Source organism: Bos grunniens, chromosome 23 (assembly GCF_055505025.1).
Source record: "Bos grunniens cultivar Pamir isolate PY7600 chromosome 23, Bosgru_T2T1.0, whole genome shotgun sequence".
Classification (NCBI taxonomy): Eukaryota; Metazoa; Chordata; class Mammalia; order Artiodactyla; family Bovidae; genus Bos; species Bos grunniens.
The window spans coordinates 27,436,419-27,462,179 of NC_141187.1; the positions used below are offsets into that span (position 1 = coordinate 27,436,419).

Below are 25,761 nucleotides of genomic sequence, written 5' to 3' on the forward strand. Positions count from 1 at the left end.
ACTTACTGGAGAAGGCAATGGCACCCCACTCCAGTACTGTTGCCTGGAAAATCCCATGGATGGAGGAGCCTGGTAGGCTGCAGTCCATGTGGTCCCTAAGAGTAGGACACGACTGAGTGACTTCACTTTCACTTTCCACTTTCCTGCATTGGAGAAGGAAATGGCAACCCACTCCAGTGTTCTTGCCTGGAGAATCCCATGGACGGAGAAGCCTGGTAGGCTGCAGTCCATGGGGTTGCACAGAGTCGGACACGACTGAAGTGACTTAGCAGCAGCAGCAGCAGAACACTTACTAACACAACACACAAAAATAAACTCAAAATAGATTAAAGATCTAAATGTAAGACCAGAAACTCTAAAACTCCTAGAGGAAAACATAGGCAAAACACTCTGACATAAATCACAGCAGGATCCTCTATGATTCATCTCCCAGAATATTGGAAATAAAAGCAAAAATAAACAAATGGGACCTAATTAAACTTAAAAGCTCGTGCATAATGAAGGAAACTATAAGCAAGGTGAAAAGACTGCCTTGGGATACAGAATGGGAGAAAATAATAGCAAATGAAGCAATTGACAAAGAATTAACCTCAAAAATACATAAGTAGCTCATGCAGTTCAATAACAGAAAAATAAACAAACCAATAAAAAAATAGGCCAAAGAAGGCTAACAAACACATGAAAAGATGCTCAACATCGCTCGTTATCAGAGAAATGCAAATCAAAACCACAATGAGGTACCATCTCCAGAAGGGCTGCTATCAAAAAGTCTACAAACAATGAATGCTGGAGAGGGTGTGGAGAAAAGGGAACCCTCTTGTACTGTTGGTAGGAATGCAAACTAGTGTAGCCACTATGGAGAACAGTGTGGAGATTCTTTACAAATCTGGAAATAGAACTGCCATATGACCCAGCAATCCCACTGCTGGGCATACACACCAAGGAAACCAGAATTAAAAGAGCCACGTGTCCCCAGTGTTCATCACAGCACTGTTTGCAATATTTAGGACATGGAAGCAACCTAGATGTTCACTGGCAGACAAATGGATAAGAAAGCTGTGGCACATATACACAATGGAATATTACTGAGCTATTAAAAAGAATGCATTTGAATCAGTTCTAATGAAGTGGATGAAACTGAAGCCTATTATACAGAGTGAAGTAAGTCAGAAAGAAAAACACCAATACAGTATATTACCACATATATATGGAATTTAGAAAAATGGCAATGATGACCCTATATGTGAGACAGCAAAAGAGACACAGATATAAAGAACAGACTTTTGGGCTCTGTGGGAGAAGGTGAGGATGTGACGATTTGAGAGAATAGCATTGAAACATGTATATTATCATATGTGAAATAGATCACTAGTCCAAGTTTGATGCATGAAACAGGACACTTGAAGCCAGTGCACTGGGGCAACCCTGAGAGATGAGGTGGGGAGGGAGGTGGAATGGGGGTTCAGGATGGGGGACACCTGTACACCCATCGCTGATCCATGTCAGTGTATGGCAAAACCCACCACAATATTGTAAAATAATTAGCCTCCAATTAAAATAAATAAATTAATTAAAAAAACTCATAACTCTCAACTTTACATTGTGAATAAATTTTTTAGTTAACAGGGCTTTGAGGTCCAAACTGCAAGTCTTACAAATGGATTCAAAATGTAACTTGCCCTGTGCAGGCTTAGGGCAAAGTACTAAGCCCTACCTTTGCTCAAAGACTAATTATACATTAACTACCCTCATGATTTTTAGTGACATACAGCACATTTTTGAGTGAGGTACCAGTGTCTTTATACCTATGAAGATAGTGATAAGAATCAAGAAAACTCAATTGTGATTGAAACTCTTGAGAGGAACAGAGTTCAAAATATTTCTTTTGATAAGAAGTGGCTGGTTTGATAAGAGGCTCCTTGAACAATACACTCCCTTCCAGGTCGCCTTAATTTGAGTGCTTAACAGGAGTGGACAGATAAGGGATAGGAAGCATGGAGAAGTCAGCCAGCCTAAGACTGCATTTCTTAATTCTGGGTTGTACAGTATAATCAACTTCCCTGATGGTTCAGAGATAAAGAATCTGCCTGCAATGCTAGAGACCAGGATTTAATCCTGGGGTTGGGAAGATCCCCAGAGGAGGAAAGAAAATGGCAACCACTTCAGTATTCTTGTCTGGAAAATCCCATGGACAGAAGAGCCTGGTGGGCTGCAGTCCATGGGGGCATGCGAGAGTGGGACATAACTGAGACAGGAGCACTATGGCACAGTATAATCACTTGAGAATATATTTTAAATTACTGATTCATAGTTTTACCTTCTCTTTCTTCCTTCCACCCCTAAGAAATTTCTATTTGATTAGTCTGAGATTGGACCTGGACAGGATTGTTAAGCAGTAACAACTCTGGTTTAGTTTAAGTTGGTCTATAATTAGTCTACATAAAAGATCAAGTGAACATAAAAGTTCTTCCTGTTTCAGCACTAGACACTATGGTTGACTTGCATGAAGAGAAAAATTAAAAAAGAAATCTAATCTGAGATTTACCAATGGATTTTCTGTGTATATGCAGTTATTTGCAGATTTATTCAAATGAATAACTGCTTCTGAAGTATTGTTTTGTGATCATATAAGGTTCAGAGTACAGGGTATCCTTTCCTGCTTCTGGTTAATTCCATGCTGCACCTGCAGCACTCAAGAACCAGAAACCTGATTCATATGACTGAAACTTCTCTCTGACTTGGGGATATTGCCTTGGGTCATATAATCTCTTCCCTCTCTGTGTTTGTAGAAGGGACACAAAATATTTCAAAATCCTGCCAACACTACTCAGGACCAAGCTGAGACTTTTCTTTGGGCCACAAGTAACAGGCATGAAACAACTTCCTTCTTAAAATGGTGACTTATCTAATAGATCACTATAGAAAATCACCTATGATGAATGGAAGTCATAAAGGTGAGTTTTATTTTTTGATACTGCTGATATTGTTTGTGCTTTTGTGTGTGCATGTGAGAGAGAGAGAGAGAGAGAGAGACAGAGAGAGAGAGACAGAGAGCGAGCCTGTATGTCTAGCTAGTGCTTCTAACAAAAGCATTTGAGTCACAAAGATAGAGCAGACCTCAGGGTACAAGGCGTGAGACTTGATTTCCACTCCCTCAAGTCTGGTCAATCTGACTTCCATATATCCTTTTCTGTATGTCATTAGAACATCACTTATTTCAAAAACATAATCAGAAATTAGCAATTAATGTGTGATATTTGCATTCTAAAGTCATAAAAAATTACCTCATAGAACTGAAAACTAATACTCTTATACTGGCTTCCCTCATGGTTCAGACAGTAAGGAATCTGCTTGCAGTGCGGGAGACCTGGGTTCAAACCCTGGATCAGGAAGCTACTCTAAGGGAATGGCTACCCACTGCAGTATTCATGCCTGGAGAATTCCATGGGTGGAGGAGTCTGGCAGGCATGCTACAGTTCATGGGGTTGCAAAGAATTGGACGTGACTGAGCAACTAACACACTTTACTCTCAAAACTGGCCACTCTGTGTAATGATGAAATAAAGGCTTCTTTTAAGGAACACATTGCTGTGAAATTTCAAGATATTACTTTAATATTTTTATATTCATGAATTTTAATATCCATGGTGAATATATTTTAATGTGCAGTAATTAGAAATATTTATGAGTGGAGTAGAGATCCAACTTGTGGTGGCTAATATTCTGATATATAGTAAGTTTTGAAAAAATTTATGTATAATGCCACTGTAGGTAAGTAAGCAACCATCTCTGTTTGGAAAAATAAGCAAGGACAACTCATGAACAGATAGAGATCGGAAAAAGTTTTCTGGCCATCAGTGGGGTATTCAAATTATTGTAACATAAGATTTATATAATGCTCTAAAACTGTTTTATGCAAGAATATGGCATTGGACTACTTTGATGTTAACTTTAAACATTGAACTGCTTTGCAATATGTAATGAAGACCTTCTTTTTGTTGTAGCTACTTTTTCATTAGAATGGTTGATATGTATATGTAAGTTTCTCCAGTGTTTCCTTATGTAGAAGACCATATTATCACATACACATTTTTGCTATTATTGATTAATCTGTTTAGAGTCTAAAATATGCATATATAACAAGAAAGATAATGTAGTTTGTTACATTGACTTCCTCAATGATGATTATATGTGACTTTTGAAATTGAACACAATTTTTCTCATTGCTTTACCTATTATGATTTTATGCATGTATTTCATATACATAATAATTTGCTTGCTTTCAAAGCAATACTCAGTAGTGGAAAAATATGAGGACAAAGAAGTGACAGAGAAAAATAGTCCTATGGATAGGAATGGATGTAGGAAATAATGTTTTAGAAAGACACATCAATTTATATTAAAAAATGAATGGAATGGTAGATAATATCCATGCTGTAGAAAACTGAAGAACACTGGTTGAAAAATAAAAATCTGATTTAGCAATGTTATTGCTGCTGACCATTATCTGTGAATTTGCAGTATAATGCTAGGAGAAGAAGTATACTTATACATGATAGAAAGACAATGGCAGGTGATCTGGTCACTTTTTGAGGAAGAAGATAGGATGAAGGAGCTAAAATACCAGTAGATGGAATGACCATTTACCTAGAAGGAGAGCTGGACCACATGGTACCAATTGTACTTAAGTAGATAAAATCAGGTCTCTCAGGCATTTCTCAGGCATTTGGCTGAGAAAATAGGTAGGGAATTGGTGGATCTCAAGCAAGAAGAATACTAATATAAACAAAAACAAGTGAGAACATTTTACACTTCTTTTTGTGTAAAATACATCATTACATATAATGAAACTGTAAAATGACATTTCATTAAGTAAAGATGGCTACATCTCATACTTAAATTTTTAGAATTCTTGAAATTTAAATCAATTACTTAGGTATTCACTTAAAAAAACAGCAATTAAATAATCTGAATGATATATAAGACCATATTATTAACTTCAAATGCATTTTCTGAAAAAATTTACACACAGAATTTTCATTTAAATGAATGAGCTTTTTCACATACTTTTAAAGGTTATGCTCCATTTACAGTAATTACAAAGCATTGACTGGGTTCCCTGTGTTGTTGAGTGCGTCCTTGTAGCCTGTCTTACACGCAATAGTTTGTACCTCCCACACCCATACCACTCTTATGTTGCCCCTCCCTCCTTTAAAACTTTATATAAAAAGAGAATGAACGTTTTTTCATGTAGGCTTCCACAGTAAAGATCAGATTCAAAGATGAAAAAGGATTTTCCCTGTTTATTGCTCATTTCTCAGATTCTTGCTTTTTGTCATAAAATTTGATTCTCTTGGATGTGATTCTGTCTTACATAGTGACTTGCCTCACCAAATAAAATTTCAGATTTTATATTTTATATATTGTTGTAAAGTACTGTTATGTACTCAAATTTAAGTTTCTAGGAAATCAATTGGAAAATATTTTACTATTTATATTTACTAGTTACAAAATTCTGTTGGATTCTTAGCCAAATTTATATCTTTAAGTAAATTATCTGCTAACCACTGTTAGTTTGCAGTTAGATGTTTTAAATGTTTAAGTGAAGCACTCATAACTGGAATATTTAAGTGTATCATTTCTACTGTTTCTTTCTTATTGAAGTATAGTTGATTTATAGTTTCATGTATGCAACATATTGATTTGATGTTTTTGTGTATTACCACTCCATTTAAATTATTACATAATGTTGCTACATACTCTGTGCTGCACATTACATTCTAGTATATTATTTATATTTCCAGTTTCCTGGGAGAAGGAAATGGCAACCCACTCCAGTGTTCTTGCCTGGAGAATCCCATGGACGGAGAAGCCTGGTAGGCTGCAGTCCATGGGGTCACACAGAGTCAGACACGACTGAAGCAACTTAGCAGTAGCAGCAGTTTATACTTCTTAATCCTCTTCCCCTATCATCCCTCTTCCCCCAACTGTCTTTCTCCTTGTAACCACTAGCTATTCTCTGTTTCTGTGTCAGTTTCTCTTTTGTTGTATTGGTTTATTTGTTTTGTTTTTCAGATTCCACATTTAATAGAAAATATACAGTATTTTTATTTCTCTGTCTGACTTATTTCATCAAGCATAATACCATTCAGATCCATCTGTTTTGTTGTAAATGGCAGAATTTATTTTTTTGTGGTTGAATAATATTTCATAGAGGGATTGGGGGCAGGAGGAGAAGGGGACGACAGAGGATGAGATGGCTGGATGGCATCACTGACTTGATGGAAGTGAGTCTGGGTGAACTCCTGGAGTTGGTGATGGACAGGGAGGCCTGGTGTGCTGCAATTCATGGGGTCTCAAAGAGTCGGACATGACTGAGCGACTGAACTGAATATTACATATACATATATTCCACATACACACACACACACATATAAAATGACATTTTTCAAAATGAATACGTAGAAAATGGGATTTCTTACACAACTACCTAGAAAACGCAATAGCATTTTATTCTGCTGTTGTGGGTGATACAGTGTCTTATGTACACATTTATTTGCTTAATTTCAAAAGGGGAAAGAATAATTGCTTGTTGTTTTTAATGTAATTACACTCCCTCCTTGCAGCACCAAGAATATGATCCCCTGTACCACATTCAAGACTTAGGACTCCTGGGTGTGTCTGAGGCCACACACAAAGCAGGAAACAAGGCCTAAAAGATGACCAGTTCACACTGAGCTGGAATGTGATATGGGGTCTTAGGTGGTAAGGTAGCTTCATGATAGCATGGATGGTTAAAGAGTCCAAGTGAGAGTCAAAAAGGAAAAAGGAAAAAAGAGAAATGGTTGTGAAAAAGAAGGTCCAGATAGGTCACCAGATTCTGAAAAAATATTAGGAGGCTGAGTGTGTAGCTTACATCACAATGAAAGCAAAAATTAAGGATTCTCTGAGTAGAAGAATGGGAGAATAGTCTGATAGTATGCTGTATGGATACTTTATCACAGACTACTGGTGCTGACATTTCACTACTTTGAATAGATGCTTGAAACTTTGTTGCTGTTGTTCTTTAGTTGCTCACTCTTTGAGACCCAGTGGACTGAAGAACCCCACGCCTCCCTGTCCTTCACTATCTCCTGGAATTTGCTCAAACTCGTGTCCATTGAATCTGTGATGCCATCCAACCATCTCATCCTCTGTCATCCCCTCTCCTGCCTTCAATCTTTCCCAGTCTCAGCGTCTTTTCTAGAGTTAGCTCTTGGCATCAGGTGGTCAAAGTAGGTGCTTCAGCTTCAGTATAAGTCCTTCCAGTGAATATTCAGTGTTTGATTTCCTTGCAGTCCAAGGGACCCTCAAGAGTCTTCTCCATCATCACAGTTCAAAAGCATCAGTTCTTCAGCACTCAACTTTCTTTACAGTCCAACTCTCACATCCATAATGTTACAACCTTTGCTTCAACCATCAAATATACTTTAGAAAACTCAAAAGAAAAACCTATCATATCTGTCCATGTTTGTACTCCTTCCCTTGTTCTGTATTCCTTATTGATGTTCCAAGACTTCTTATTTTATCATTCCCTTTCAATTTCAAGACCTTTATTTAGCTATTCTTTTAGGACAGGGCTGCTGTCAAGAAATTCTCTTAGCTTACCTTAATCTGAAAATGTCTTTATTTCCCTTTAACTCCTAAAGAATGTTTTCTCTGAGTATTAAACTTGTTTGTGTTATTTTCTTTCAGTACTTTAAAAATATTCTGCCCTTTCCTTAGACTGCTCTGGTTTTTTATTAGAAATCTACTATTAATATAATTCAGATCATTTTTCTCATAAAAGTAAAGAATCATTCCTTTACTTTCAAGATGTTTTCTTTCTCTTTACTTTTCAGAAGTTGGGTTATGATGTATCTTGGCATGGATTTGTTTAGTTTTATCTTATTTGTGGTTTGCTCAGCTTATTGAGTATATAGGTTAATGTCTTTTGTCAAATTTGGGACATTTTTAGTCATCATTTCTTCAAATACTTTTTCAGCTCCACAGTCTTTCTAGTCTCCTGGGACCCCAGTGACATGTACATTAGATCTTTTGTTATTGAGATTTTGTTGTTTATTTCAGTCTATTTCCTCTTCATTGTTCAGTTTGGATAATTAGCATAGTACTATCTTCAAGTTCACTGACTAATTCTTCTATCATCTCCATTCTCTGTTAAACCTTCAGTGAGTATTTTATTTTGAATATTGTATTTTCTATTTCATAAATTTCTATTTTATCCTTTGTTTCTTCTATTTATTTATGAAGACTATATTTTTTCATTTGTCAAAAGTGAGTTTATAATTGCTTATTTTTATGATTACCACATAAAATCCTTGACAAATATCTTTGTCATTTTGATGCTGGTATGTATTGCCTTTTTTTCACTTAAGATGATATTTTCTTGGTTCTCCCAGGTATGAAGTGTGATTTTCTATTGTATCCTGGACATCTTGGGTCTTATGTTATGAGGCTGTGTATTTTATTACATCATCTATTGTATCAAGCCTCAAATGGCACCACATGTATGGGAAAACATAGATATCTCATGTTGATAAGTGAAGGTGGAAGTAGCAGTTTCCCACTTAGCATTATTTAACACTGTCGAAGGAGAGAGGCGCTTTGTTGCTGCTGGGTAGGGCTGAAAGCTCAGGTTCCCCTTTGGTCCTCTGCTGACAGTACCTCACCTGGTAGAGTGAGGGCACCTCATTACTATTTTCTGTGTATCTCCACCGACTCTGTGGCAGGGCAGGGGCACTGACCTCACTGCTGCTGAGTGGGAATGAAAGTTCCAGCTCTCCACTTTGCCCTCAGTGACACCAGCCAGGACAGGATGGGGCACATTGTTAACTGAGTGAAGGTGAATCACTAGGCTACTCAGTCTTTGCTGAAGAGCAGGAGTGGGATTATGGTTTTCTGTGGTGTTTGGCTGGAGTCAGGAAGTTATCGCTTAAAAGTTTTCATCTCATTAGGTTGTCCATTCCTGGTCCTGTGACCACAAAGAACAAGCTTTTCTTGGGGGTTACTTTGTCTTGGCATGCGTGTGTGTACTCAGTCGTGTCCGATTCTCTGCCACCCCATGGACTGTAGCCCACCATGCTCTTGTGTCCAAGGGATTTTCCAGGCAAGAATACTGGGGTGGGCTTCCATTTCCTCCTCCAGGAGATCTTCCTGACCCAGGAATCTAACGTGTGTTTCCTGTGTCTCCTGCACTGGCGGCAGATTCTTTACTAAGGAGTCATTTGGGCTTCCCTGGTGGTTCAGCTGGTAAAGAATCCCACATGGAATGTTGGATACCTGGGTTCAATCCCTGGGTTGGGAAGATCCCGTGGAGAAGGGAAAGGCTACCCACTCCAGTATTCTGGGCTGGAGAATTCCGTAGACTGTGTAGTTCTTGGGGTCGCAAAGAGTCAGACATGACTGAGTGACTTTCATCAGCACCACCAGCATCTGGGAAGCTTTGTCTTTACCCATTGGCATTTCTGGATTATTGGTTTCTCCAGCACCCACTCAGGGATACATTAGGAGAGGGGAAAAAAAAAAGATGGTGGTAGAGAGAGCTCACTATATATGTCATTGCTGACATCTTTTAGAGTCTCTTTGTATTTGTTATATATATGTAGTGCTTGGGGCTTCAATTATTAGCAGCATAGGGATAGGTGTCTATTCCATTATTTCCCAGAACTAGATAGTCCCCTGGTTGCTTAATTGACTGATGATATTTTTCTGATATCTTCAATTACTTGAAAAAACATGCTCACCAAAGCACTAATAGATTTGAGTTTATTTTCTCAGTCTGGACACATTTCTTTAGCTTCTTCAATCAAACATAATTAATCTCACTTACCATTGGTTACAGAGAAAGCAATGGCAACCCACTCCAGTACTCTTGCCTGGGAAATCCCGTGGACGGAGGAGCCTGGTAGGCTACAGTCCATGGGGTCGCAAAGAGTCAGACATGACTGAATGATTTCACTTTCACTTTTCACTTTCATGCATTGGGGAAGGAAATGGCAACCTACTCCAGTGTTCTTGCCTGGAGAACCCCGGGACGGGAAGCCTGGTGGGCTGCCGTCTATGGGTTTGCACAGTCAGACACGACTGACGTGACTTAGCAGCAGCAGCACCATTGGTTAGTGGCATCTCTTACTTGACTAAGAAATGAGTTATAAAACTTTCTTTGGTGCAGCCTTATTTTCATTTTATATTTTCATGAAAAAAATCTTTTCTATAATGAGATATTTAATTTTTAATTTTATAATTTTTCTTATGGTTGCTTTACCATAATTTGAAAATATTGTAATGGGTGCTAGTCTGGCAATGCCAGTGCATATTGCTATCTTTTAACAAAGCGACAGTATTGTTGCATAATAAATACATGTAATTCAATAATAAGACAATGCATACCCTAATGTATCTCAAAATGTTTTATTCAAATTCTACTTTTCCCCCCCTTTTACTTGTTTTGACATGTTTAGTGTTACTTGGCAATAAAGCAAAGCTATAAAGTAAAATTTTGCAATGCTGTGACAGTCCAGCCACTTAAAATAATAGGGAGTTATAACTGTCACTGCATTTCAGTCTTGATGAAACTATTCATTTGTTATTATAGTGAAAAAAACCAGTTATAAACCACATGTATATGAATAAGCATGCTGAGTTCAATGGAATGACAATAAAATTTGAGTTTTTAACTTTGTGTCACAAATACTATTTATTTTCCCATTGATGTAGCAATGTGAAATTCACTCTGACATCACAAATCTTCCAAAAATATATGTCAGATTTGATTTGGCCTGTAGGCCATTGTCAGGCAATGCCTGACCTAGATCATGTTAAACTTCATAGGATATAGGAAAATCATGAGGGCATATCTAGAATTTGGCAGAGAGTCCCTCATTTATTGTAAAGGGTCCACACTCAGCAATCCTTTACAACCCATGGGAGAAGCATCTTGCCAACCCTTGGCCTACCCTGAGATATTCAATTCCACATTGTTTTCTGAGTGGTTGCCGCTATCCATTCCACTCCAAGTCTGTCTACGAAGGTTGAAACTTGGTCATAGACTTACAGGTTACTTGAAGTGTGGAATTAAAGTGTGGAATTGAACAATAGGATTGGTCTGGATACTAATAAGAAAATTCTCTGGTGTACCTTTTTCAGAATTTCCCCCCAGAGTAAATGACATAGACACTTTCCCTGGAATTCAACTCCTCTACCTCTTAGTGACGTTCTTTATTATTGGAGTATCCTGGAGGGAATATCACAAAAATGGTAAGTTACTAAATACTTAAATAATTAAAGTCATGATATCTTAAGGGAACTGTCCACTATCTAACAGACTTTGACATGGCTTCCAAATGGTGATGATAATAGAGATGAGCAGAATCTGAACTTCCCTTTATAGGAGCTGAACTGGAGGCAAGAGCAGGAATAGTCTCACTCCACTGTGTACTTTTGATGGGAACTCATTCATTTAGTTTGGACAACACTATTTAAGAATGATTTTGACAAATTTCAATTCATCAAGTGTACTATTCATCCAAACTACAAAGTTTCTGAAAACATTTCTTTTAAATTAACAGAATAAATAAATAGTTGACTTTTGTCAACTATTTTGATAACTTTTCATTGAGAGTAGATTCTCTCTTTCAGTCTCTCAGTTTCTCTCTTTCTCTCCAGAGTTGTTTTGATTGTTATCATTAGAAATACCTGCTTGAAGCTGTAAAGAGTCATATTTGAGCTCTATCTATCAGGAAATATTTTAATGATGATGTTTTTTTCATTATCAGATATATCTGCAAAAATGTTATGAATTGACTACCACTGATATAATTTTGTTGAAATATTTATTTATTTAATTTTTTTCCTTTTGCTGTGCTAGGTCTTTGTTGCTGTACACCAGCTTTCTCTAGCGGGATGAGTAGGGGCTACTGTTTGTTGTGGTGTACAAGCTTCTCATTGCAGTGGCTTTTCTCGTCATAGAGTACAGGCTCTAGGCAGATGGATTACAGCATGTGGGCTCTAAAATAGTTTCCGGCACATGAGCTCTAAGCATTGATTCAGTAGTTGTGGTGCATAGGCTTAGTTGTTCTGTGGCATGAGGGATCTTCCAGGATCAGGGATCAAATCCACGTCCCCAGCATTGGCAGATGGATTCTTAACCTCTGGAACACCAGGGAAGTCCTTGTTGAAATCTTCATTGTCATATATAGGAATTATTTTTCTTATATTAGAGAGTAGATTCCTAAATCCAGTGGAGGATTGCATTATAATATGTAAAGAAAAAATCCTATATTCTCAATCAAGATTTGCAGGGTAATGTTAAGAAAATTTTACCACAGGGTTTTCACAATTTTAAAAGTTGCTTTTAGGAAAAAAAAAAAAAAAACAACTCCTTAGAAAATAAAATATGCAATATTATACAAATTCAAAACTTCTGAATATGCAGAAATATTCAAGGAAAAACACAGATTTTTTTTTCAGCCTAGATACTTAGCAGTAGAAATCAATGAATATTATTGAATGACATCCCATGAAAATATTTTATTCTAAAAACTAGCACACTGGCTTTAAATAAAATCAAGATAAAATCTTAAATCAAATCAAGATAAAATTTTTAAAAACTCAATTTAAGTTAATATAGTCATCACAAGAGAAAAATGGATATTGGCACAAAATAGGATGCAAAATTTCACCAAATATCTTTTAAAATTCTTAATAATAAACTAAAGCAATCAATATAGTACTAGAATCTGTTTAATGAGGAACTCTAAAGGAATTTGTGCAAGCTTAAAGGAAATGACCCCAGAAGGATTAATAAAGAGCAAGGGAAGGATTTGGTGGATAGAAATAAGGTGAAGAGTTTGTCTTTATCTGTTTTTATTCTGAAAATTAAAAATCCCCCCCCCCCCTTTTTTTAGAAAACATGAAGAAAGAAAAAGGTATGTTATCTTCATCCATATACAAAGATTTGACTAATAACCTAATTGATTCTAATTCTTAATTCATTTGTAAGTTGTATCAATTTATTGGAAATAAATGAGCTTATCTAATCTTTTATTAAGAGAAAGAAGTAAAAGGACAATTTATCTCCTCCCAAATGGAAAATAAATAATTGAAGAAAAATCAGACCTGATTTATATAAAAGCTATGTTCTTGGTACATTGGCATTGTGTAAAATAGAATTTTGTCCATAAAAGAATTACTATTCATTTCTCTGTAATTTTATTTGTGAATTTTTAATTTGTTAATTACCTCCATTTTTTAGTATCAATACTTATCTTACTTGTTTTGCAGAGAAAATAAAAAAACTGTGAGTTTCAAGTTTTGATCCACTTAAAAGATATCCTTGCAGCAAACATCATAGTATTAGATAATAACAAGGAAAGGTTTCCAGTATTTTGATATTACACAAAATAAAAGTTTTCCCCTGCAAACCAATCTATTTGAAACTCTGTCCTGTTTGCAATTTGCTTCAATATAATCTGTAGTAAATTTGTTTCAATTTGTTTTTGCCTATTGTTCAAATTTTGTCTAATATGTTTTCAGAGACAATGAAGGAAGAAAAGAAGTTAGAACAAGGTGGGTCTTTTATCTTCAGACAAATATACATTACGTAACTAGAGCGATGTCAGCCCTTTACTCTATGAGAGCAACTCTATGCTAAGTCGCTTCAATCGTGTCCGACTCTGTGCAACCCCATAGACGGCCTCCTACCAGGCTCCTCTGTCTCTGGGATTCTCCAGGCAAGAACACTGGAGTGGGTTGCCATTTCCTTCTCCAATGCATGAAAGGGAAAAGTGAAAGTGAAGTTGCTCAGTCGTGTCCGACTCTTAGGGACGCCGTGGACTGCAGCCTACCAGGCTCCTCCATCCATGGGATTTTCCAGGCAAGAGTACTGGAGTGGGGTGCCATTCCCTTCTCCATGACAGCAACTCTATCTATGAGTATTTTTGCACTGTTAGAACCAACGGCTTTGTCCGTGAGAAAATGAATTGATTTGACCTTCTGTTATTTAATTTTTGGATTGCTTCTATTGATGTATTTTTTACTTTTATTGAGGTAAAATTCACCTAATGTCAAGTTAACCACTGAAGTGTGCAATTCAGTGGCGTTTGATACATTCATGATACTGAGTAACTATCACTTCCATCTAGTTCCAAAATAATTTCATCACCCTAAAAGTACACTTCAAACTCATTAAGAAGTCACTTCTCATTCCCCCACTTCTTAGTCTCTGGAAGCCACTGGTCTGCCTTCTGTCTCTGATCCCATATGCATGGAATTATACTCTCTGCCACATTTTTTGTGTTTGCCTTTGTTCACTTGCATGAAGTTTTTGAGGTTCATTTATGTTGTTGCATGTATCAGTACTTCATTCCTTTTTAAGGCCGAGTTCATTGTCTAGGTATACCACATTTTGTTTATCCATAAATTGTTGATGGACATTTGGCCTTTTTATGCTTTTTTGATTATTGTGAATGGTATTGCTTTCGATTGCTATGTTTTTCTTTAAATGCCTGTTTTCAGTTGTAGGGGTGTATACTTAGCAATTACTGGGTCATATGGCATACTTTGTTTAGTTTATTGAAAATCTGCCAAACTGTTTCCTATAAAGATGGCACCATTTTACATTACAATCAGCGATGTATTAGAGTTCCAGTGTGTCTTCTATCTCAATAATACTTGTTACTTTTTATTTTTGAAAATTATAGTCATAGTAGTGCCTGGAAAGTGGTATCTCATTAGGGTTTTGATTTGCATCTACCAGTGGACAAAAGAAATTGAGTATCTTTTCATATGCTAGTTAGTCAACTGTACATCTTCCTTGGAGAAATGTCTATTCAAGACCTTTGCTCATTTTTTTTTAAAAAGACCTTTGCTCATTTTAAAACTGGATTCTTTTTTTTTTTTTTTCCAATCACTGAGCAGTCAGAACTTTATTTTCTTTATATATATATTTGATCCTAGGCCCTTAAAATATGTAATTTGCAAATATTTTCTCCCATTCTATACCTTGTCTCTTCACTATTCAATCTTTTGATGAACAGAAGTTTTCAAAGTTTTAAAACATCAACTCCAATTTATCTGTTGTTCTTTCTTGTGTTCCTTTTGCATTGGTATCATTTCTAAGAATTCATTCTCAAACCCAAGGTTATGATAATGTAACTTTATGTTTTCTTTTTTTTATGGTTTTAAGCACTTGGCATTTAGATTTGTTTCATTTGGAGTACATAATATGAATGTAGTAAAATATAATATAGTAAATAAAAGAGTTAATAATAAAATATAGTAAATAAAAGAATTAATAGTTGGAGGTTTTTGATTATGTTAAATGACTAATTTGATTTTCACTACTGTGGTTGAAATAGGAAATATGAAGTGTTTAACTTTTTGAGTGTCTGACAAACTCTTTACATAGTCTTGCTATGTATCACACAATATTACATAGTACTGCATAGTATTTGAGGGTGCTACTTTATCTAAGGCTTCATTCTTTTACTGAAAGTCTCTTTGTCTAATAATAAAATACACAGGCAAGTGCACATCCCATTTTTTCTGTTTTGACACATATTAGGTTCAATTATGGATCATTGGAGTAGGTTGGTTAAAAATAACTAACAGTTTTTATATGCTTATATCTTTTTACCAGAGAGACCTGTTATTGGAAGAATTATATTACAATGAGGGGCTTCCCTGATAGCTCAGTTGGTAAAGAATTCACCTGCAATGCAGGAGGCCCCAGTTCGATTCCTAGGTGGGGAAGATGCCCTGGAGAAGGGATAGGTTACCCACTCCAGTATTCTTGGGCTTCTCTTATGGCTCAGCTGGTAAAGAATCCACCTGCACTGCTGGAGACCTGGGTTCAATCCCTGGATTGGGAAGATCCCCTGGAGAAGGGAAAGGCTACTGACTCCAGTATTCTGGCCTGGAGAATTACATGGACTGTATAGGCCATGGGGTCACAAAGAGTTGGACGCGACTGAGAGACTTGCACTCACTCATATTACAATGAAAGTCAAAGCAAATGATAACAAATAGAGAGGGACCAAAACAGTGTTAAATTTTATAGAAATATGCAGACAAAGCAGTGTTAAATTTATGGAAAATGGATATTATTTGTATGTAGTAAATAGGATCATAAAACAGAAGAGGAAGTCCAACTCCCATAAAAACCTTTAACAGTTTCTTGACATATCAATGTCAAAGGTAATGAAGAATTAAAGTGCATTGTGGAGTTGAAAATAGGGTGTATATGGAAACAAGATTTATGATTCTTTTCCAGTATGAATTTTTCTGCCATATAGTTTTAATAATCTAAGAACTTGGTCATCAAAGTAACAAAAGATAACTAATACTTCACTTTTATGAAAAGGGAATTTCTCTAAAGAAAAAATTTTCTTAACTGTTACTTAGATAGTTTTAAAAATAATGGCTAGCTCTACCTCTTATAATCCTAGGGAGAGTTTCACCTTTTAAAAAAGCTATTTTCAGGGATGGAGGATGTCCAGATTTCTTTTAAATGGCATTACTTTTAAAAGTGAATTCATTACTAAATCTCATCCATCCTTTGACATACTCTTCAACAAGAAGATGAAAGACTACTTTTAAAAATGATGCTGAAATGCCCAGAGATAATACAGAAAACAGAACAGATATTTGTATTGGGTAAAATAGTTATTTATGATGTCAGACAAATGTTGGATAAAGCTCTGACTCTGAAATAAGCAAGTGGGGAATTCAGCAAGTAATGTATCTTTGCTCTAACTTCACTTTACCCCTCTGCATATGTGTAATTACTTATCTGGAGTACTTCTGATGACCAAATGTAATGCTACCTCTAAAACAAGTATCATAGAGTCTAGTATGGGGAAAGTACTTCAGTAAAAGTCAATTGTCATAATGGTGATGATGGTGGTGATGATAACAGTATTGTTACCATATCATTAAAAGGACTTTGGGAAATCATTTTGTGGGATTTTAAGTTCAGTCATGATAAATTAAAATTTCTTTTTCTACTTCATCATTTGGTAAAGAGCAATGTGACCCCTGTATATTTTACAGAACACCACCTAGAAAATAAATATGTTTCTTCACTCTAAAGTGGGTAATCTATTATATATAAAACAGGTGAAGAGATTTTGGAAGGTTTTTGTGTTTGCTTCCATTTCTTAGTGATTTTTATATTACTTCTTACTTTTCAGATCAACTTAGGAAAGAACTTGGTAAACTTTAATGATTATTTACAAAACATGATCTTTCTGTTAAATATTTCATAAGAATTCTTATGTTACTTTTTTGTTTTTTTTTTTCAGATCAACCTAGGAAAGAAGATGGTAAACTTTAATGACTCTTTACAAAATATAATCTTCTTATTAGCTGTTTCTTAAAAATTCTTATATGATTATTTTTATTTTTTTCAGATCAACTTAGGAAAGAAAATGGTAAACTTCAATGACTCTTTACAAAATATGATCTTCCTATTAGCTCTTTAATAAGAATTCTTTTTTAATTAATTAATTTATTTTCATTGGAGGCTAATTATTTTACAATATTGTGGTGATTTATATATTACTTTTTATTTTTTCAGATCAACTCAGGATAGAAAATGGTAAACTTTAATAACAATTTATAAGATATGATCTTTCTATAGTGATTTTTCTTACATCTTCTCTTTTTCAATCCTCCTACTTCCTATGTATAATTTTCTCTTTTGTGAATTTTATTCATCCTTACTATGTTACTAACTTCTATTACCTGTTTCTGTTTGTTCTGCTTTCATCAGCTAACTCACTTTTCCTATTCACTGTTCTCTTTATCTGATGTATTGTTATATTTTGATTGTCTCCATGATGCTAACAGTAACTCCTTCTCATGCCTCTGAAATGAATGAAATTCTAATGAGAATATATTTGAAAAAACTCTCGTGGTGCTTACTATGCCCTTGATCTGATTCTAAGAAAAATTCAAAACCTCTTCTATGCAGGACCCTGTTGAAAAAGTACAATAAATTCTTCCTTTTAGAGAATGCCACTGTTCTCTGTCTTGTGATTGAAGACTCAGCAGGCTGGACCAGGAGTGGAGGTTTATGGGGATACAAAAGGGATAGGGACAGGGAGACATAGGGACACAGCATCTTCACTTCACATTTAAACAGAGCTGAGTTCAAATTATTGATCTGTCCATTAACCCACAGAAATTTCTTCATGCTACTGACCCCTTTGATTCTCAGATTTTTCTTTTGTGAACAGAGGAGCGCTATTTCACAATTAGTTTTCTAGTATTAATTAATTACATAAAGCACTTAGCAAATATTTGCCATTGGAAACATTGAATAAATTGTAGTTTCCATTGCACAGATGATTTATAGCATGACAGCATTGCATGTGATGATTATCATGACTAAAAGGATACCTTCATGGAGGAATTGGATAATTTCCCTTTTGAATTTTAACTGTAAACTTATTTATCTATATTAACATGTAATATGTTTTCTTATTTTCTTTCTTTTTTGAAACAAGTGTTGGAGAAAACTGAGGGTTTTTTAAACCTTAATGAGCTAATTTAAGTCATCTAGTGTCGTCCTTCCAAGCAACTTTAGGTGTTTGTTTCACTGGAACATTAAAATGCGTTTTTCACTCTTGTTTTTCAGGAAAATTGCAAAATGAAATTGGTAATTGTATTCTAGTAGTCAAATATTTGCAAGATTGTCCTCTGCTGGTAACCCCTTGCTTTCCTTTATTCTTCCCCCTTAACTCCTTATTTCGTGTGTCTTTTGCATTCCCCTACTGCCTGTACATATTGCAGCTATCATGCTAGGAATAATTTATCTGCTTGCCTTGATTTAACACTTAAAATCATGTGATTCAACGTTTTATTCATAAAAAACAATTTCAGAAGAGAGCAATGGCTTGACTAATAATAGTAATAATTAAGATAAACCCCTCAGTAAAAAGCATATCTTTTTTTCTTTGTCTTCTTCATCTCTTTGAGAGTCCCTGTCTTACATGTACATCTCCTTTCAGATGAGAGGAAAGCTCAATTTCAGAATGGTAAGTAACTCAGAAGTTCATTCACTGGATAGAATTCCACAGATAATCAAATACCTAACTCTTCTCTAAACCTCCTTCCCAAAAGAGTCAGGCATAATATACCCTTGTATGTGCTCACCATAGAAGCATGAATGGAAGAGAGTCTGTAAAAATGAATTAACTCATTTTCTTTTTTAATTGATGATATCTTTTCCTTGAGATGAAAATAAATGTAATTTTTGATGGATATTTCTAAAGCTTTCCTTCCTTTCTCTCCATCCCCTTACTATTCCTTTCTTTACTGTTTCCGTCTTCGTCTCACTCTTTTAGTTCTTTATCCTTTCACGTCTGTTCTTCATGTTTCTCCCTTCCTTCCTCCTCCCCTCATTCCTTCCAGTTTGTCTATTATTCTTTCTTTCCATCTTCATTTCCTAAACTACCTACCTTTCTTTCCATCACTTCTTTATTTTCTATCTTTTTTTCTTTTTTTCCTTCTCTTGCTTCTAGCTTGATTTTCCTTCTAACTTTATATATTTTTCCCACTCACAGGCCACACCATTCTAAAGTTAAAGGCATGGTCACAGTATTGTGAGGAAGGGAAGGGATGGAGAGGTAAATAAGTCACTGAATACTTAGAGAATGCCAGTGACGAGAGAGGAAAAGCTATGAGAAGGACCAGAAAAGGGGAATAACAGTATCTCATTTTGCTCACTTTCAGGCTGGCAGAAGACATCCTTGTACCCTGGTAAGTGCATGGCCCTGAAGAAGATGATTCTAAGATACAGAATTAAGCTCCTAAAGTCTATGCAGTATTGTACTGCTAACAGAAAAAAGTACAGAACACAACTTCTTATCCTTAGCAAACATAGCAAGAACAATAATTTTTAAAGTATTTTTTCTTTTCATCTTTTTCTCACATGCATCTTACAACTTGATTAAAGCAGAAAGTAAAAATGACAGTAAAATATAATTTTCTCTTTTGTGGTTTTTATTATTCTTACTATATTACATCTTGAGTTATTCTTGTATAACAAGATTATTCAATTTTTTATCTTTTTTTTCTACTGAAAATTTTATATTTTTAGCTATTATCATTAGGTCTATAACACATTTTGAGTTAGTTGTTTTGCGTGGGTAGAGAGAAAGATCTAAATGCATTTTTTTGTGTGTGTGTGTGTGTGTGGATATCCAACTGTGCTAGCACCAACTCTTGAAAATAGTATACTTTTCCTCATTGAGTTGCATTGGTAACTTTTGAAAAGGCATCACTTGATCATAAATTGACTTCTAGATTCAAAATTCTGTTCTGTTGCCCTAATTTAGTTTATTCTTCTCCTTTTAGTCCATTTGGGGAGAAGCTTGGGTTACGGGTTTAAAATAATACTTTTTCTGCTTCAAACATTTAAAGCTCTAAGTTTCCCTCAAGGCAATGCTTTTAGCTGCATTCAATAGTTTGGTAGGTAGTGATTTCATTTTTATTCAATTCCAAATATTTTCAAAATTTTCTTTTTGATTCACAGATTATTTATAAATATATTGATTAATACCCAGATGTTCTGTATATCTAAAATTTGCTTCTTTTTTATTACTAATTTAATTTTATTTTAAAAAGAGATCATCCTTTTATTGTCATTCTTCAATAAACAGTTTTAAATATTTTTTCATGAATGACTCATATATGTCTCAATATAAAGTGATCATTTTTCACAATTTCTCGAGTCTCAGTTGTTGCCTTGGGGAAGAAGATTTGCTTAGTTATTTACTCAGCCCTTCCAGAAATATTCTTCATGTTGATAGGTGTCTCATACATTTTCTTTCAGTTAGTTTCATGTGTCAATCATTGTATGAAAAATATAACTATAGACTTATTTGCCAATCTCATTTTTTTTCTAAGGTCCCCCGTTATGGTTGCTCACTTGAAGCTCCCTGGTAAAGCTGTAAAAAGTCCATCATCTTGATTTCTGCTCACTCTTAATTTTCCTAAAACACTCTACTCCATAAATAAGTTGCACTATTCCCTTGTGCTGAGTGCACTTTTAATTTCATCTCTTATTTTAGGTGGCCCACAAAAGTGATGGCCATACTTGTTCTGTAAAGGCCAAGACTGTAAATATTGTAAGGTTGGTGGGTTACATGGTCTCTGTCACAATTACTCAACTGTGCCCTTTTAGCACAAAAGCAGCCACAGACAATACATAATTAGTATGGCTGTGTTGAGAAGGAAATGGCAACCCACTCCAGTATTCTTGCCTGGAGAATCCCATGGACAAAGGAGCCTGGTGGGCTGTAGTCCATGGGATCACAAACACTCGGACACAACTAAGCAACTGAACACACACATGCACACACACAGTTGTGTTACAATAAAACTGTATTTAAACAAACATGGGGTGGGCCGGATTTGGCTCCTAGGCCATACCTAGTTTGTTCACTCTTGGCTAGAAAGTCACCTTTTAACTTTGAAAATTTACCCATTTTGGAAGCTTTACATTTATTTTGATTTATGAGTGAAAAAAGGTGAATAATTATTATTAAATGAATAGTTTTTTTTTAATAGGATGTCAATAACAGACCCAGTGAATACCCTCTTCAAATTAGCTCCTTTAGTCCTGTGTAGTGCATAAGGTATGTTTCCTAAATACTCATAGGAAACTGTCTTAGCAACTGTTTTGTCTTCTCTTATCATGGATATCTTGGGCTTCCCAGGTGGTGCTAGTGGTAAAGGACCCACTTGTCAATGCAGGAGACATAAGAAACACAGGTTCAATCCCTGGGTTGAGAAGATCTCCTGGAGGAGGGCATGGAAACCCACTCCAGTGCTCTTGCTTGGTGAATCCCATGAACAGAGGCATCTGGTGGGCTGCAGTCCATAGAGTTGCAGAGAGCTGGACATGACTGAAGCAACTTAACACACACACATATCATGGATGTCTCTATATGCAGTCGGTTTCACCTTTTTTCGTCACTCCTATTACCTAAGCATTAAACCAAGACCACACATTTTTAAAGTGTTGGTTACAGTATTTTGCTTTCACTTTACAATAGCAATTTCTGCAACAAGCAGTGTAATTAGCTTTGATTTTTTTTTTAAAGCAATTCCTATTATCTCCACAGTTTAACCACACTCATATAAATTATATCATCTTGGTCAGTGGCTCTCCACAGCAACTCTCTTAAAACAGTAACTCTGAGGACTAGGTGTTTTTTTTTTTTTCCAGTTTTCTCCATTTTTAGGGCCTTACAGTTCTTGGTTGGGTGGGAAAGTGTATAGTAAGAATGAAAATGAAAAAAAAAATGACATGAACTATTTTATTGTCAAACCTAGAAATGATATGGTCTTGTGCTGAGCACATTTTATTGCCTACAATTCAGTCATGTAGTCTCAACTAAATTCAGTGAAGGTGGTGAAAGGCAAGCATATAATTTAGCTATTTGTTTAAGAAGAGGGTAACTGTTTGTTGGGAATGCCTATAGTCTGCACTATATAAAGAATAATTTAGAGGAATTCATTCTTATAAGAATATTTAATAAGAAAAACAGTGAAAGCTTTAGTTCAAGGATAAGTTATAGAATACTTTTGGATCCTTAGCAAAAGAAGCATTAGAAAGAAGAAATTACCTCTTGTACAAGGAAATTCAGATACTAGGTATGATAATGACTATTTATTTTCTTTTTAGACTGGAGGAAAGAATTTTTCCAGGCTGGTAAGTGAAATTATTCCCTGATGGCAGAAGAGAGACTACTTCTTACTCTCTCAGGATCAGTCTGAGGATTTATTGAAAGAGGGCAGATGAAAGAGTCCAAGTGGAAATATATGAGTGCCCCACAAGCTCAAAAATATCTCAGGGTAATAATAGCACCCTCTTTTTCAGATATTAAAATGGTTATTGTCTTTTCAGTGGATATTACTCTGGATCCAGCCACCGCCCATCCTTCCCTCTTCTTGTCGGAAGGGAACAGACGTGTAACCTGGGGAGAGAAGTCTCAAGACCTGCCTGAGGACCCACAGAGATTTTATTCTCTTCCCTGTGTGCTGGGTCATCAGGTCATCACCTCAGGGAGGTGGTACTGGGAAGTAGAGGTCGGGACCCACGGCGCGTGGGGCCTGGGGATTTGTAGGCCTCATGTAATGAGAAAGGGCAGAGTTTGTATCAAACCTGAGGATGGTTTCTGGGCCCTCAGGTTCTATAAGCAGGAGTACTGGGCACTCACCTCTCCAGAAACAAAACTCACTGTAAAGGTGCACCCGGCCAGAGTGTGTATCTTCCTAGAATATGAGGAGGGAAGCATTTCATTTTATAATATGGTAGATAAATCTCACATTCACACCTTGTCTCAAGGCGCCTTTGGTGGGCCCTTAAAGCCTTTTTTCAGGCTTTGGCCAAGTGAGTCAGAGCCTTTGACCATCTGTCCAGGGCCTGAAGCAGCCCAGAATCCCCTGTACTAGGAGCATCATATAAGCTGCAGGTCAGTGTGGTTTGAAGCATTTGATCATGACGTGAATTCTCCTAGACCAGAAGCAAATTATTTTTTCTTATCTATTTGAATGGTTTTCCTTATTGTCGGGAGTCGTGTTAGGCATTACTGACAAAATGGAGGCATGGCCCCAGCCCCCTTTCCTCATTCCACAGGCACAGACCCGGGATGCAGGAGTTAGCTCTGTATTCTGACTTGTTTCTTCCTTTCTTTGGTTCAGTTGGCTGGAAAGAATGTTAAGGTGCTTATTGTTCTTGAGAGAAGCATAAGAAAGCACAAAGCCTTCTGCAGTTGTGCCCAGAAAATAATCTATAAAATAACCATTGACATTTGTTCAAGGATTTTTGCAAAGAATGTCCCAGGATGAGCACGTAGGCCACAGCTTGAAGCCATGGGAAAGACTGTTATCTGAGACCTGTTTGTGAGGGAAATGTTTCTGGCAAAAGAAGTTTGCTGAGCTTAGGGTTTAGGAATAATTAAGAATAGCTAGAAGCCTTTTTCGGAGAAGGCAATGGCACCCCACTCTGGTACTCTTGCTTGGAAAATCCCATGGACGGAGGAGCCTGTTAGGCTGCAATCCATGGGGTCACTAAGAGTTGGACATGACTGAGCGACTTCACTTTCACTTTTCACTTTCATGCATTGGAGAAGGAAATGGCAGCCCACTCCAGTGTTCTTGCCTGGAGAATCCCAGGGACGGGGGAGCCTGGTGGGCTGCTGTCTATGTGGTCACACAGACTCGGACACAATTGAAGTGACTTAGCATAGCATAGCATAGAAGCCTTTTTAGGATATAGTGAGCTTAAGATACTAGGGGCAAGCAGGATTTAGAAAGATAAAAAATAAACTGAGAAATGTGGTATGCATGAGTTACAATGTAATCACAAGTAAACATGATTCTGAGAGAATCACTGAAGCAGGAACTTTGTTTGAAGGACAACAAGGAGATAATAAATCTGGGTGAGGGGGAGCTGAAAATGTAAAACCTCTGACCTAATGTTTTTGAAAAAGTATAAAAGAAGATCTGATGCTTGAAATAAACATGTAGTCCCATACCTCGAGTCAGAGGCTCCATCATTTTCCACTGACACTGCTCATCCCTTCAGGCTGATCCCCTGGCTGCTGGAGCTGGACTCTGGCACCTTATCCTTTTTTTTTTTTTTCCTTCAGAAACAGCTTCCCCACAGCATGGTGCAAAGTAGAAAACTGTGTGTTGCTTGTGGTATGTGTAATGAAAAATAGATCATAAAATATAATCATATCATCATTCTAAATGTATACAAAGCACTAGAGTATGTGATTGTCCATATAGTGTTGCAATGTCTTTAAGATTACAAATTTAAAATGTCAAAGGTGAAAATGAGGGGAGAATAACTTTTTGTATTGTATTCTTTGGCACCTTTGGGTTTTGTACTGCATGTATAAAGTGAAATGCTGAAAAATAAAACCTTCAAATAAAAAATAATTGAGTTGTTCTCAGTTGTCTAACGTGGTGGCATTCAGAGGGAACCAGATGTTTTCAAGCTTATTCTTAAGCTTCCTCTGTGTGAGCATCTATATTCCATCCTTACACTTTTTACCCTCCCATTCACCCTGAGGTATTGGTTCGTTCCTGCCTTTTCTTGTTACTATGTATAACTTGGGAAGACAGTTTCTTAATGTACATGGAGTATGAATTATATTTTAGAACAATCTTGTGGGTTTTAGCACTTATACAGACTCATGTAGCCACTACTAGATTCAGGATAAAAGATAGTTCCATTACACAGAAAAACTATTTTGTGATAGATTTGTGTAGTCAAACATTTCATTAATACCTAACCTGGAAACAATTGATCAGATTAGTGATTCTGTGTGTTTTGTATTTTACCAGAAGTTCATATAAATAGAACCATTATATTTTGTGTTTTGAGGTTGGCTCCTTTCCCTTGGAATAAAGCTTTTGATATTTAACCATGGTATTAGAGGTATTAATACTTGATTCCTATTTGCTGAGTAGTATTCCAGTGAATTAATGTACAGTAATTTGACCATTTAATCTCTAAAGAATGTTGTTTCCAATTGGGATGACTATGAATTAATGTGGAGTCCTGCCCCAAGGCCACAGAAGCTGAGCACAGCACCAAGGTCATCTCAGAAGCTGACTGAGCCCCATTATAATAATTGTCAAAAGCCCCCATGAACACCACCAGTATGCTTCCTGACCACATATTAGGCAAAAATATACCCAC

General features: G+C 36.2%; 1 protein-coding gene and 1 long non-coding RNA gene across 2 annotated transcripts; both read left to right on the forward strand.

The window, feature by feature from the left end:
• The first annotated feature begins 2,893 nt into the window (after window positions 1-2,893).
• LOC147346999 (uncharacterized) lies at window positions 2,894-17,481 on the forward strand. The gene is made up of 6 exons (XR_015152669.1): window positions 2,894-2,954; window positions 11,184-11,294; window positions 12,944-12,964; window positions 13,572-13,604; window positions 17,339-17,359; window positions 17,447-17,481. It is a non-coding gene; the product is annotated as an uncharacterized LOC147346999 (long non-coding RNA).
• Window positions 17,482-20,958: 3,477 nt separating this feature from the next.
• On the forward strand, window positions 20,959-24,581 carry LOC147347000 (butyrophilin subfamily 1 member A1-like). The gene is made up of 3 exons (XM_086370564.1): window positions 20,959-20,983; window positions 22,732-22,758; window positions 22,954-24,581. Exons 1-3 carry the CDS (start codon window positions 20,959-20,961, stop codon window positions 23,499-23,501), a joined length of 600 nt encoding a protein of 199 aa, XP_086226690.1. The 3' UTR covers window positions 23,502-24,581.
• The last annotated feature ends 1,180 nt before the right edge of the window (window positions 24,582-25,761 follow it).